At 37.5% G+C, this 14,909-nt stretch overlaps 7 protein-coding genes across 7 annotated transcripts; 1 reads left to right on the forward strand and 6 right to left on the reverse strand. All coding sequences in view use genetic code 12, as the record gives it.

The window, feature by feature from the left end:
• Positions 1–1,734: 1,734 nt before the first annotated feature.
• Positions 1,735–2,772, reverse strand: CANMA_004815 (amidase; the record flags this gene model as incomplete). The annotated part of the gene is made up of 1 exon (XM_051817130.1): positions 1,735–2,772. One exon carries the CDS (start codon positions 2,770–2,772, stop codon positions 1,735–1,737), a length of 1,038 nt encoding a protein of 345 aa, XP_051669581.1.
• A 2,265-nt stretch (positions 2,773–5,037) lies between these two features.
• CANMA_004816 (uncharacterized protein) lies at positions 5,038–6,255 on the forward strand (the record flags this gene model as incomplete). The annotated part of the gene is made up of 1 exon (XM_051817131.1): positions 5,038–6,255. The coding sequence occupies one exon, from the start codon at positions 5,038–5,040 to the stop codon at positions 6,253–6,255; it is 1,218 nt and encodes a 405-aa protein (XP_051669582.1).
• Positions 6,256–6,411: 156 nt separating this feature from the next.
• Positions 6,412–7,767, reverse strand: CANMA_004817 (Zn(2+) transporter; the record flags this gene model as incomplete). The annotated part of the gene is made up of 1 exon (XM_051817132.1): positions 6,412–7,767. One exon carries the CDS (start codon positions 7,765–7,767, stop codon positions 6,412–6,414), a length of 1,356 nt encoding a protein of 451 aa, XP_051669583.1.
• Positions 7,768–8,951: 1,184 nt separating this feature from the next.
• Positions 8,952–9,950, reverse strand: CANMA_004818 (uncharacterized protein; the record flags this gene model as incomplete). Its single annotated transcript, XM_051817133.1, has 1 exon — positions 8,952–9,950. The coding sequence occupies one exon, from the start codon at positions 9,948–9,950 to the stop codon at positions 8,952–8,954; it is 999 nt and encodes a 332-aa protein (XP_051669584.1).
• A 325-nt stretch (positions 9,951–10,275) lies between these two features.
• On the reverse strand, positions 10,276–11,688 carry CANMA_004819 (Zn(2+) transporter; the record flags this gene model as incomplete). The annotated part of the gene is made up of 2 exons (XM_051817134.1): positions 10,276–11,545; positions 11,657–11,688. The coding sequence occupies 2 exons, from the start codon at positions 11,686–11,688 to the stop codon at positions 10,276–10,278; spliced, it is 1,302 nt and encodes a 433-aa protein (XP_051669585.1).
• A 425-nt stretch (positions 11,689–12,113) lies between these two features.
• On the reverse strand, positions 12,114–13,502 carry CANMA_004820 (uncharacterized protein; the record flags this gene model as incomplete). Its single annotated transcript, XM_051817135.1, has 1 exon — positions 12,114–13,502. The coding sequence occupies one exon, from the start codon at positions 13,500–13,502 to the stop codon at positions 12,114–12,116; it is 1,389 nt and encodes a 462-aa protein (XP_051669586.1).
• Positions 13,503–13,751: 249 nt separating this feature from the next.
• On the reverse strand, positions 13,752–14,744 carry SAM37 (SAM complex subunit; the record flags this gene model as incomplete). The annotated part of the gene is made up of 1 exon (XM_051817136.1): positions 13,752–14,744. One exon carries the CDS (start codon positions 14,742–14,744, stop codon positions 13,752–13,754), a length of 993 nt encoding a protein of 330 aa, XP_051669587.1.
• Positions 14,745–14,909: the final 165 nt, after the last annotated feature.

A 14,909-nucleotide genomic window follows, 5' to 3' on the forward strand; every position in this document is an offset into this window, starting at 1 on the left:
ATTCGATTGTGTATATGTCGTCTGTGTGTATAAAAAAATGAAGGTAATGAATGTACACTTTCAATGAATAATCCCTCTGTATATCATCTAGTACTGTAGGTGTGTTCCTGGTATTTTAAACAAGATACTTAGTAGTCAATGCAAAATGGATGGATACACCGGAATATAGATGTATATGTATGTATACAGATATAAAAGAGGGATAGTTTTTCTAAAATAGTGAGGTAACTTTCGATGCTGAGAAAAGAAAGAAGGGAAAAAGAAAAGAAAGATGTTTTATACCATTGGTGGAAATAAGTGGGGAGGAATTATAATACTTTATATAACTACAATATACGCTTTTAAATTATTATACATCTACAATGTAATCACTTTGCTTTTTGCTTTTTGCTTTTCGCTTTTCGCTTTTTGGTATTTAATATTTATTATTAATAATTAATTGTTTTTCTTGACAAAGAGATACAACAAGTTGAAAACCAAAAACAAAACACAATAAGAAGATAAAACAAAGAAAAGAACAAAGGAACAAAGGAACAAAGACACAGAAGAAAAAGAAATTTTAAATTTTAATATTTAATATTTAGGTCACACTACTACTAACTAATTTAGACCCACACGACATAGAAAGAGAATCTATATTACACACTATACATATCATATTCCCCTGTATTCTTCGCTTAAACCCGTTTGATCAACATAATGATCTACTTACTGACTGTTTTCTTAAAGATATTTAATAACTGAGATAAAGATGTAATCGTTGTAGTCTTGTTGTGCGTGGGTTTCTTTTCTTTTTTTATGCAATAGAAGCTTCCCTCTAACTCCACTTTTACCACTCCTTTATTTATTTTAAACTTCTACCTTTTTCTTCTTCATCTTCTGCCAAGACAAAAGGAAAGTTAAAAATTAAGTCTTCTTTGTGTCGGTATTCTCGGTGTTTAGTCCTTTTTCTGCAGTAAAAGTCGTGTTTAATTGCACAAAAGTGATAGATCCAAAGAAAATTAAAACAAAGGACCAACTTGTATATAAACCACCACACAAGAGAGACACACAGACAAATGCATACGTACGATAAGGGATGCAAGGAGGAATGCAAGAAGTAAAAGTGATTCTGAGAGTAAATTAAATCAGCTAAATCAGATCGATCAGGAGTGCATAAAGATATCAACAGTTTGCAAAAGGCTTAGCGAATAAAACAGCACTAGTCCTTCTGCTTGCTTGTGTCTTTTGTTTCAAAATTTCAAATACCGGAATAGTTCCTAGACTCATAACCAATCATAAAACAAGAACTAAAAAATGAAAGGATTAAAAAAATAAAAAATAATAATGAAGCCACACACACAAACACCAAACTTTCTACCTTTATCCCTTTCTCTCTCTTTAAGCCTCGCCCAATCAACCAAGTCACACGACACAATCTAAAACGTTTATATTACCCCTCCTCCACTTCACTTACCCTTATGAAAATTCAGATCTTCAAACTTCCTTAAAACTTTATTGACATTTATTCCACCTATCTCTCTCTCTCTCTCTCTCTCTTATAATTAGTTTAAAAAACAACTCCACCGAAGAAGAAGGCATGTATAAAATAAAGTAGTTATTGACATTTACCTAAAATCTGCAACCATCATTTAGCCAATTGGTCTAAAGATAACCTTACTTTGCATTCTCCATCCAGACATCTATAACTTTCTATACTTTTTTTTATTTTTTTTCTTTTTTAACCAAAAACATCTACACATCAATTTCCTGCACCAATATACCTTCTTCGCTTTGAGATAATCGTCCAACAACATCAACACTAGGATTCGATTCATCAATCGCATCAAAACCATCACCATCATCTCCCCCACTTGTAACCTCTTCTTTATTATTATTAAATTGTAAAATACATGAACTACCACCATACACCACATCACCCTCTCTCCCCACTCGATTACAAATCAACACATTAACTTTTTCATCAGCTGACCACCATTTGGGCATAAAACTATACTTGTGTTTTAAAAATGGAAAAAACCGAAGTATCCAATAATTTATCGTTTCATCACATGGTTGACTCAGTAGATGTAATGATTCAGCTTGTTTTAATTTCTCTTGCTCATTCAATTCCAATTTGATTGATGGTGATTGAGGTGAGAGCCAGGCCATTGGGCATATGATCAATTTAGCCCGGTTATGATAACTTTGGGCGCTGAATTCAAATTTATTGAATGGGGCTTCAAATTTATATGGATTTAAATCCATACATATACCAAAATTAGCTAGCACAGAAGTATCATCTCCCCCTCTCTCTTCGTTGGCACTGAATTGTAGGGGGATTGGTGTGAATTTGGCGTCTGGATTTTCTAAACACCCCCATTTTTCATCAGTTTCATATAAAAATGTCTTGCGGTAATTATAAATCAAGTCACCACCTCTATTGAAAACAGCACAAGAATTATAAATCAATTGCTCATCCCTTGAACCACCCCCGTTAACCTCGCCAATACTAACTCCCTCAGGATACCCCACCACAGTAAAACAATGGTGTTTTTGACTCAATTCGTGGGCAAACTTAAGCGATGCCCCATACTTTAATGGCGATTCCAAAAATGGTTGGATATGTTTAGCCAGAGAGAAGTTGTAGCCGGTTATTGCAAGTTCTGACAACACCACCAAATCGGGGAATTTCCCCTTGATGGTTGATAATAAATTGTGGATCTTGGTGATGTTTTGTTGTGGATGTCCTAGAAGTGAATTGATCTGGACAATTGCTATTTTAAGTCTCATTTTAAGCGATGATTGGTGGGATGCTTCCGTTTGGATAGTTTGACTGTATGGTGTTTTTTGGAAGGTTGTGTGATCTAGACGTGGAACTGTATTCCAAGGAGGTGTTTTATGCTACTCGGGTGGGGATGTAATGTCAAAAAAGTTGAGTTTTGCGCGGATTAAGCAAAATTTTAATGTCATGGTTTTAATGTCGCATAAGTAATACAACTGTCACTTTTCACCAATTTCTTAGTTGTATCTCCTCTCCCCTCTCCTCATACACTAAGTTTGGCACATCCGCATATCATAATAGAATCTACTGAAAGTATTGCTACTACAACAACAAGAAGGAAATCTTAGGATGAATCCAACTCTTGATACCTTAGCGTCAAATTGCAGAATTATCCAGTTAACAAAATTTAACTAACAACCCCTTGAATCAGTTGATGTTTCCTGAGCCACTAGAAAATAGAGACAATAGTGAGGTTATAATGGTTTGCATCAAAAAAAACAAAGCAAAGCAATTAATTGGGCTTGTTAATAAAGTTTGAATTCACAGTGGTTGTTAAATATAATCAATCTCAACGACACAGGACGAGCTTTGCCTTATACAGACTACTGATCATAACTCCCCACTCAAATTTAGTCCACATTAATCTCAAAGCCTCCTTCCTCCCACCTCCACTTCTCATCAATCAATTATGAAAAACTTTTGTTCACAAAACTAGACGCGTTTAGTTTTCAAATCACCATACCACCTTTAATTGGCCATTGTTTTTTTTTTTTTTTCTTTCGTTGGTTGTGTAGATTTTTCTTCGCATCGTCTAAATTTTGAAACGAGCTGAGGAAGTATGAGAAAACGTGTAAGAAATAAAAGGTAAGAAATAAAGGGTAGGAGACAAAGGGCAAGAAACAAATAGTAAAGGACAAATAACAAAGAACTAAAAGCAATTGGGGACAAAATAGCGCTGCCGAATGCATCTAATTTAACCCAATTGAGTTAAATTACAACAAGAAAATAAAATTGTAACTTACATAACACAATGAAAACGGAATCATCACAAACATTTTAAATCAACCCTAAGCAAACAAATATTATGGGGGAGGAGTGCAAAAACGCTATAGATAAAATTTTGGTATATTATGATCTCCATTGCTACAGTACCTCATCAAACGTTTGTTAAGCTCATCTATTTACAACTCTTTTACATCTTTAGATCGTAATTATGCTGATCGTGTTGGCGCCTCCTCCTTTTCCCTGAGATCCATTTAGCATCTTTTGTGGACAAAGACTAAAAATAAAAAAAATTGTTGGTTGTTTTTTCTTTTGAATCGATCTTATCAAAATACGAACTTTGTTCAAAAGTCTGTTTCAAATGTAATAAAACCCATTCGCTTGCTCTTTTCTTTTCTTTTAGGGATGAAAAACAATGTACTCTGTAGAAATTCCTTTTTCAATGTAATTGAAACATCCAAGCGCTTTATTGATTTAGCCAACTCATTCCGGTCTTGTCTTTTTTTGTTTTTTCCTTCCATTTATGCGTTATTGTTTTTACTGTTTCTATTGCTTCTATTGTTACTATTGTTACTTTCCGCCTCACCCTCCTTGTGAAGCAATATAATTCCGTTTCGTCATTTTGTTCTAACATTTTCTTGTACAAAGAAAATCAAGGGAACATCTCGTTAACTCCTAAGGCCACTTTACTACAGGGTCTAGTAGCCACACGTGTCGTACAATATTTTTTTCTCACAAGAACTCCACACTTCTTATACTTGTTGTACTTCGAAATGTGGGCATTTACATATTTCAACCACGTCAATCAACAAGCATTAGTTAAAGTCTATCTTTTAATCCAAACTTCTTCTTCTCTTTAGTTCTATTTTACTTCTGATCGTCTAAAAAAGGCTACTTGCGAATTACACAAAATCGCCGAAGCACCTACCCATTCTAGAGAAATTCAATTAATACTTTTTGCACCCTATGCATATATACCCTGTGGCTTTTTATTGTTTATGGTTATTTTGTAATTAATCATAATGCAACAAAACCACAACAAATGGCTCAGGGCTCAAAGCACAATTGTAAAGGAGGAAAAAAGGTTTTTGACGACTAAAAATAAACAAATAAAAATAGGATTTAAAACTACGAACTTGTGCTGATTTGCTCTAAAACAAAGTCGCTTTCAGATTATTTATTTGCTTGCGTTTTTCTCACCCTTCATATCCTTTATTCCATTCGTTATTTCCAACCTAAAACCCAATTATAAAAAACTACTTATTCACATTATGACTTCTGAAGTTTTAGATTCTACCGCACCATCAGTAGACGTTTCTCGATACGAGGTAGCTATAGTCAAGCAGGCTTGGCTTGCATTAAATTTGTTTCGCAACTACCATCAAATCAACACCAGCAAAACCGCAACAAATACATCCGAATTAATTCGCGACGAGTTTACCTTTCGTGAATTCCAACAGAGTCTTGCCGCTAGGATTTTTGATAGATCATCAGCCGAAGAGCTCACAACAACAAGTTTGATTTCAACTCCAAATATCGACCATGATTTATTTGGCGATTCTCACAACACCACTAAATCAATGTCAGATTTCGATGTTGATGAAATTCTATACGATTACCAAATCGAACCTTTGCTTCAATTCGTTACAATCATGATCAACTATTTAGATCTCAACATGATCCAACCAGGTGAATCAATGATTAATCTCCTGAAAAAGAACGTTCGTTTATATGGCATGTCATCAGTCAAGTATCAAATCTTTGGTGAATGTTTGATACAAACCATGGTTGAAAAACTTGCCATAACTGACGCTAGCAAATTCCAAGGCGAAGAGCAGTTTATTTTTAATAAGTTCTTGTCTCAAGTTTTAAGCTTTTTGGCTTATTACAGTCGAGACACAACAGTGACGCTCCCAAGAGATCTCTCATCAAAACATACAACTAAACTACTGCCATACTCGGAATCATTATACCCAGTGCCAACCGTATCGGACAATTTGAATGATGAGGTGAACCCTACCCCGTATGCTAAGTTGACTCCACCTGTTAAGCCAGTAACTAGGCCGTCAATTAGCTCAAGTCATTCAATTTATACCGAGAAATCATCGGATTTGTCCCTTGGCCATCGTCACAACGATGAACTTTCTGATTATGCATCCGAATACGATATCAATTCAAAACAGTCCTCACCCACCGCTAAAGATGAACTACCCCTTTTACGTATGTCGTCCAATGAGTCGATTGGGGACACATATGATTTGTTGAACTCGTTTAGGTGTTATCAAACACCACTAGAAGTTAACAGGTACGATCAGCTTAAACGGTCCTTTTCAGTAACTTCTTCTCGTGAGTCGAGTGGGAAAAAATGGGGGTTATTCAATAGAAACAAAACTGGCCTGAGGCAAAAAAAGAGTGGCGACTTGCAAGACCAGTATAAAGATAGATCAAAACCTAGGACGGGACTCTATAGGGTGATTAGTCGTAGGTGAGTGATACCATATACAGAGATTTGCTTTAAATAGTGCAAATGAGTGTAATTTTACAAAATATGTGTTCAAATATAACGTTTACAATTAATATTCTCTATCTATACTATCACTACTCTACACCCACCAGTATAACTTCCATCTCATCCTTCTCCCCCCTCAATGACAGCTTTGAGTGTCACAATTAGTGAATCCATCCACTAGGCAGTTCAACTTCGAAGTATTACCAAATGCATTTGAATCGTCATTCTGCGCACCAACTGATTTAAGTGACTTATTCTTCAAGCTTGGGAATTCTGGCTGGATAGTGACCGAATGGATACCATACTTGTGCAATATATCACGAACTTGTGATACAACAATCAAGAACAAGTTTCTATCAATTTGTGTGTTTGACGATTCATCAGGAGAATCTGATTGTGGTTCATTTTGACCATTTTCCGGCAAGACAACTTCACACCTGGGCGTCAACTCAACATGTAATGAAGCAATAAGGATATCTTCATTCAAGTTCCACACATGGAAGTCATGAACACTTTTCACCAATGGTAATTTTAAAAGGTCCTTTAAAATCTGTTCCGAGTCAATGTATGGTGGTGTAGCTTGTAACAAAATCTTGGACGACTTACGACACAATGGTAATGCACTGTTGAAGATGATCAAGGTGATCACTAAAGACGTGACTGGATCAGAATAGAACTTCCACCAGTAGTCAGTCTTCCAAATAATCAATGCAGTTATAATAACTCCTACATTTCCCAAAGCATCACCTAACACGTGCAAAAACACTCCTTCCATATTCATGGACTTTCCCTTCTTGGTCTTGGCGTCATTAGTAGCAGCACCATCAGCATGACTATGTTCATGGTCATGTTCATGTTCACTTGTTTTAACTGATGTAGACTCCGAATGATATCTTTCAACAACATTATCAGGGAAATAATCAAAAACTTCAGAAGGCGAATTACGTACTGTTGAACGAATCAAGGGAGTACTTTCATCTAACCCAATCCTGGCTTCAATTTCATTATCAGAAACACGTTCTCCATCTGTATGCGAATGGGAATGCCCATGTCCCTCATTACCACCGCCGCCATGCGAGTGTGAGTGACCGTGTTCATGAAATAATACTAATCCAATACCATTACTCAACAACCCAGCAATACCAACCACTAAAATCAACTGAGGGTTGGTTATTTCTGCCGGTTGGAAAAATCTTTGAATGGCATCCATGATAATTGTAAAACACAAGGCAATCAAGAACACAGCATTGATTAATGCCCCCAATATTTCTGCTCTTTGCCATCCATACGTGTATTTCCCATCGGCCGGTTTCAAATTCTTAACTCTGACGGCCCAGAGTGCAATGATTAACGAGATGATATCGTTCAACATGTGGAACGAATCGGCAATCAACGCCAACGACTGCACTGAGTAACCAATAATGGCCTCAAGAAGAAAGAACAAGGTGTCCAACACTAGTAATGCGGTGATTCGAATTTCTTTGTTATTCATCTTTTCCTAGGTTGGGGGATGCTCTATTGGTGATGTTGATTTTGACTTTGTAATAGTTGGAAAGTGTCTAAAGTCAAGCTTAAGGAGGGTGGGGGCGAGGTGTAATATAGTTGATCAAGTCTAGGCTCTGTTATAGCAAATGTTAATTAATAGCTTGATTTTGGTGCGGCTTTCTATATACAACGATGTCTTTTCAGTATTGCATAACACTTTCTTGATAACCTTTGTTCTATTAAAGTTATTTAGAATACAAGATAGGTTTCCACACTCTCTATATTCTCTTCTCTGAGTTTTATGCTTGCCCTATTTACCTGGTGATGCACTAACGGATTTATTTTTAGCACCTTTTTTTTTTCCTTTTTCTTTTTCTCTGTTTTCTTTTAATCCTTTTGCTTTTTGTTCCCTATTGTAATAATATAAAAAGTAATGCAATTTAAATTTTGGTCGTGTAAGAGTTGTAGCCACTAATAAGTATCGTTACTATAGTGGTTATGAGAATGACTTTGATGAGCAGAGTGAAAACTAAACTAGTATTTTAATTACGAGCGGTATATCGCAAGCTCCTTGGTGCAAAATGAATGATTTCTCTCTCATACAAGAGTTAGCAACATAGTTGATCATATATATTTCCGCTCATAATACCGTTGAAACACCGACAGTAGTTCTAAGCTTACCCTGAAGTTTTGTCTCCGCTTCTACTTTAAATCTCCAAAACCCCGAACTCTAGAGGTGTATCTTATATGCATGAAAGCAAGAGGCAGACCAAGCACTTGCTTGGTTTATATCAATATATCACATGCAAAATACAATCGTCATTTATCTTTAGGACAAATACATACTCATAATCTACTTCGTAAAAAGAGAGTCAACAGCTCTCGCCCTCTGTTACTTTCGTTTTGCATTATAAAACAAACACATGAGAACAAGACAGGCGTAAATGGTGAATCAAAACATGACAATCATTGCCAAAAAAAAAGTAAAAAGCAACATCAGCTGCTAATGGGGGTGATACGCTTGAAAGCATACATATAAGTATCAAGAACTAAATACGACCATACCCAAGCAATGCATCAAGCATCAATAAAACTAAAACAAGTTAGCCAAATGTCTGTTGATAATAAAACAAGAAAAATACCTCAATATTTCAATCCATATTGACCTAGTCGCCAGTTCACCGTTGCAAACTACTTGGAAGAACTCAATAATTGATTAAATGTAATCTTTTGGCCTTGTGGATTCGGTTGTAACTGCGAAGGTGGAGGGTAATGCATGTGTGGCACAGGAGCCAAATACGGATTGTAGAATTGGTTTGGAGGCAAAGGAGGTGGAACTGGTTGCGGAACATAATGAGATTGGAATGGGTGGCATCCTTGGGGTGCGTATATCGCTTGTTGTGAAGCATGCGGGCCTAGATAGACCGGCTGGATAGGTTGGCTAGGATATCCTCGTGGTGAATATGACATGGTTGTAGCCGGGCTTGATGGACTTTGGGTAGCTCCAACCGGTGTAGAAATTGGTGCCACACTGGACTTTGATGTAGATACATCAATCAGCTTCAGTGAAACCACGTCGGTATCCTCTTTGCCCACAATTTGCTTTGGTGATGGCTTAAAATTTGGTTTTGGGAGATTCAAGGCGGCAGGTGAAGAATGGAACGATGAACCAGCATACGTAGAAGAATCCTCTTCTAAAACCACGGCCACAGGACCCTTTTCCTTCTTATTGTTGGCCTTTTTCAGTGGTTTCGAGTTGTTGTTGAAATTGGGCTTTTCACCATTAGGTAATGAGGGTTCGACAACAGATGGCTTATCTCCTTTCTGTGACTTCTTTGACCTTGTCAACGCTTTAGCTGGGTTTTGCTCGCCATCTTTTTTTCTTCTCGAATCACTCTTGTCATTGTAAAATTGAGGCTTCTCTCCATTTGGCAAAGAAGGCAAAGATGATAGCTTTATTGGTTCCTTAAGCTTCTTTGGGCTATTGTTTTTGTTCTTGTTTTTGTTTTTGATGGGCCCGTTTCCAAAATCAACAGGGGCACCACTAGGAAGCACTCTTACTTGATTATCATGCCCTTCGGTTTGCTTCTTCTTATGCTGACGAGAAGGTTTCTTCAACATGTTTTGAAATGAAGCATTATTTTCGTTTCCATGTATTGGTATTGGTGTGGATATTTCGTGTGCCATCATTGTAATCTTTAATATTTGGGTCTAAATGTTAACTATATCTCATAAACTGTTCAAAAAGTTTGTAGTATTTGTTGCTATTTGCCGATATGTATCTCCTTCTTTGAGTGTAACTCTGAAGTGGTGACCTTGGATATATTAAACAGTTGTGATCTATGCTGTGAAAGGATAGTTTCTGTGAATAGAGAAGGAAGATGGAAATGGACACTCTTTTCTTTTTTTTCTTTTTCTACGGTGACACAGGAGCAAAGGTCGTGCAGAATGACCAGATATGGAAGAGTAAGTAGGTAGCGTTACTTAGATAAGAATCCACGATTTATATGTCAAATTAACTAGAAAATATGGTTGATAGCCCAATCACCACTATGCCCACAATACACCATAATATGACAAAGTTCATATTCCCTCCAAAAGAGACTGCACTTCCAAACATAGTCAACGCAACTACGGTTAAAAATCCACTGGTGACAGCCATAGTTACTCCAAATATGAATCGTAAGGAATGTACATCATACTTATTGGAGTTGACTTTGAGAAAGCAGTATCCCAAGAATGCTCCTAGCGGTTGTGAAATTCCACCTAGTGTTGCACTGATCGCAACTGCCTTGATTTTGGCAAACTTTGATGATGTCATGGCATAATATAAAGGAAGACACATTGAAAATCCTTCCGTGTAGTTGTGTAAGATCAAACTGATAAAAATGGAAAATCCGAGCTTTGGGTTTGTCTCTGATGTCACATAGGTGATAAACCCTTCTGGTAATTTGTGTAATGTAATCGCCAAGGTAGTTTCAATTCCAATCAATAGTAACCGAGAAAGTGGAGAATTGACGTGGTGATGATGGTCTACTTCGTGCAGGTGGTGCAGCTGATTCAGACTAAAAGCTGGTTCTCTATGCGTTTCTTCATCATCGCCAGTCTCGATGCTGTGTGCACCCTCTTCGTGATTTTCCAATTGAGGAATTTCACAAAAATGTAACCGATCAACTCCATGTTCGTGGTGGTGGTAGGTGCAGAGCTCTGCAGACGTATATCCCTTGCATTCTCCTGCTGCTTCATCATTCAAAAAGAGCTGGATAATTGATTTTCTTGGTTTCAAAGTTGCTCGAATAAGTGGTGTTCTTTCACTTTCTTCTACTTCCACCTCCACCGGCACCTGATCGACAAAATAATCCCGAACTTGATTTTCTTCATCAGTGCTTGGCTTTGAATGGTTGGTATCAGCCTCAATATTCGCATGTGAATGCTGATGACTGTGTCCATGCCCATGCCCATGGCTGCGGTGAATCTCTTGCATCCCATGATCTTCTTCCTCCTTCACCGTATTTCCATGGTTACAATGAACCACGCTTTCACTAGTCAACAAATGCAAGGCAAAGTTGAAGCTCAAACAGATTAAAATCCCACCAAAATAGCTACTCATCAAGTAGAATTGCTGCCATCTCTTGGTCAAGTGCTCGGCGCTTGCATCTTCATTCAGCATAGCCAAATACCCCGAGGCCTCAGGTAACAATCTGTATAATGCTGTAATAATCAAGCAGCCTGAGCTTAGAGCTAATGAGCCATTGAGAAATGAATAGTTTTCCTTTAATTTAAATCTGTATCTCGAAGTGATGAATTTGGGACACACGAGGTAGTAAATGTCGTCAAAAAATATAATCAAGGTCCCTAGCACACATAGGAATGATGATAGGATCGTCAAGGTCCACCCCTGTGACAATATCAATAGGTTTTGTAACATATGGAAGTTCTTGTGTTGAAAGGAGCAACTTGTGTCTAATGTAATCTTTTATGATTTGTATTTTTCCGAATCACTTAAAACAAGGTTTTAGCGAAGAATTTTTAGGCAATGAATGTGGCTGCAGTATAATGACCTTCTTTAAAGTGACAGAGTCTCTAGATGTTGTTATCTGTCTATGGATGCCAGGCCGATTTAAACTAGCGCCAAGAGGGCGTTATCTACCACGAAAACCTGTTTTAAGGTGTTGCCTTAAAAACCCTGGTGGTTACTTTGAGTGGGTGTTTGTGTAATTTAGACAGGAATTGGGGGAGTTTCATTTTGTTCTTTCATCAAGAGAGAAGCCACGAGTAGAAAATCACTCCCATCATAAAGTTAGCTAAAATAATGTATATACGACTATCTTTATCTGTCAACCTATTTACACCTTAATCTCGTTTCGTGCCTCCTACATCCAAATTGTTTAAAGGCAAGCTCTCAAAATCTCTTTTCTTTTTGGAAACAAAAGGAATCATCCTGTGTGTTGTCTTGTCTCTAGCAAACTTTCTCTTTTTCAAGTGACTAAAATCAAATTTATTGATTCGAACAAAGAGCCACATACCGAAAGCTGCAATCACAACACAAGTAGGCAAGGTCATCATAATCAAGTACTCTTCATAATCGATCCCTTCTTCAACGTTGTTACCAGTTAAATATCTGTTCAACTGTTTCTCTTCTTGTCTCTGCAAATCAAGAAACTCGCCCTTGCCAACTTTTGATCCTTTCCAAAACTCCACCACTATCGAGTCTGCCTTCGCAACGTCAAACTCTTCATCAGGTACGTTATCAGGCTGCAAAGAAATCAACACCTTCTTTTCAAACACATTTTTGGGAAACCACTCTTCGAGGACAGTTAAAGGATAGAAGCCATCTTCATTGCTGACCCACTCAGATACGAAAAATCCTTCTTTGATCTGGCCTCCGTGTTCAAGCACCTTGGATCTTTTGTCGAGTAGTGGTGTATCATCAGTAACATCCTCTTCATCAATATCATCTAGATCTCTCTTTTTCCAACCTTTTTGCTTAGCATTCACTTTGATATTGCTCAAATGTATTCTAACATTATTAACCTTGGGGCTAAAATACCTGGAATACCACGTTATGAAATGAGTCTGGTCCATAACTAATCTCACGTCATCCTCTGGAGTACAGAAAGGTTCGGTCGATACGTCCTTCGCAATACCCTTCTTTTTGTATCGGTCAGGTGTGCATCTTATGATTGGATTCAATAAATGATTTTCTAAGTCAGATTCCTCAATGTATTGAACTTCTGTATATATCTCGTCCTCTGCCATATTGTGTGCCTTTAGCTGTTCTTTATTGAATGTGACGGTGGTGGCACTTTGAAAATATGTACTATAATCAGGGTGTCCTTTTTTGGTTCTTCCATTCTTTATCTCTGGCTTGATCGTTTTTGGTTTACCTGTCTTATCCAAACTGACCCACTCCTGCAATGGATCTGTTGTCTTTGGTGGCTTTGCACTGATAGTAACCCCTGCGATGACTGTTGGCCTCACAATCTCAACCTGGCCATCAACAGTACGGTACCAAGGAGCAGGAGGAGGTCCAGTTGATGATGAAGATGTCTTTTTCGCTTGATTTTGAGCATAGTTTTTGTTGTTTATAACTTCTCTCATTCGTTTAAACAAATGTTGTGTAGGTTCTGAAGACTCTGTGGTCAAAGCCAAAGTGGGATCTGGCGTTGCCTCGGGTTGTGCCAAGGTCAATGCATAAGCGTTAGCAATGCATAAACTAATGAATGCAAATGGGACTTTCATCGGGTTTGATTTCTTGATGAGAGAGGAGATGAGTGGTTTAAGCTTTTTGGTTTGTTTTGATCCGTGGAAAGAAAAAAAGAAATAAAAATCGTATTAATATTTTATAACCGAGATAGCTCAATCTTATTACTTCACACGAAGTCAAAAGAATTGACATCGCTCAGTAAGAAATCCAAGTACTGGAACGTGGTATATTAAAAACAAGGAAATGTGTACACTATATACATAAAACGAGGTAAAACTTCTTAATTAATACTCAACTAATCCCGTCCAATAGCCCACTTCATTATAGAGGCCGGGTATTTCCTTCCCCGTTGGCTTTCTAAATGATCCCGCGACCAGTGCTTTAGATTTTAAATCAAGCAATGACTTCTGCAAGACTTGATAATAGCCGGACTCCTTAGAAGACAAGTAGTTACTTATAAATTTATCTGGTAGATGGGAATGCGTAAGTGCAAAGATGTACGCCAAACACAAAACATCACCGGCCGAAGGTTGGTCACCAAAAACAAACCCACCTCCTTCATAATGCTCTTTCTTTAACTTCTCAAGCCTGTTTATTAATTGTTCAACCAAGACAAGGCATTTCATGGAGCTTTGGGATTCTCTCAAGACTTTCTTCGTTTCGGATTTTTGCACTAAAGACTTTTCGTGAAGGCCGCTGATAGCCCTCGAAGTTTCACTCTCTTCATCAAGATCACTGTTAAAATATTCCGTCTTAGTTTCTTCGCCACTACCGACAAAGTTTAAAAATGATGACTTGTTTTCTCCTAATCCTACCAAACGAACTTGGCTCTGAGCGTCGTTGTAAAACTTCAGTGCCTGATTGTACATCATCGGGAATGGGAAAAACTTTGCAAATAGTTTTCTCGTATAATTTTCGTAGTTCTTAGTGTTTGAGAAAAGGTTGTACTTGTTTAATGCCCCAAACTTGGTTTCAAAAAAGGCAATCAAACTATCGTCAACCAATTTTTGACTTTCTGAAAGTGATAAGAGCCCAGTATTGTCATACTTGGTAGTTAAATACGTCGCAATATTCCTAAACCCACTGTATTGACTCTCTTTGTCGATTAAAAGTGGTAATTCATTCAACTTTGACAAGTGAGGGTTATTAGATGGGACAATCTTGAAGGGTACATCTTGCGAATGTGATATTAGACTAATTAGCCATACAGATGCAATACAAGATGGCGATATAATTGACACTTCTTCGTTATCACCCCAGACATGCAACTCAATCATGATTGCAGCGATGCAGTTTCTTCTCTTTTTGGTAGCTCAAGTGGAGATAAATTTTTGTCGGGTTTTGTTTTCGTAAGAAGCAAAAAAGTTTCGCAGATCTACCCCATCAGGTTATCTCTAACCGTATATATATTAAGCGGTCACACACGCGAGAAGCCCAATCAG

This window comes from Candida margitis (genome assembly GCF_024628925.1).
Source record: "Candida margitis strain CBS 14175 chromosome Unknown scaffold1, whole genome shotgun sequence".
Classification (NCBI taxonomy): Eukaryota; Fungi; Ascomycota; class Pichiomycetes; order Serinales; family Debaryomycetaceae; genus Lodderomyces; species Lodderomyces margitis.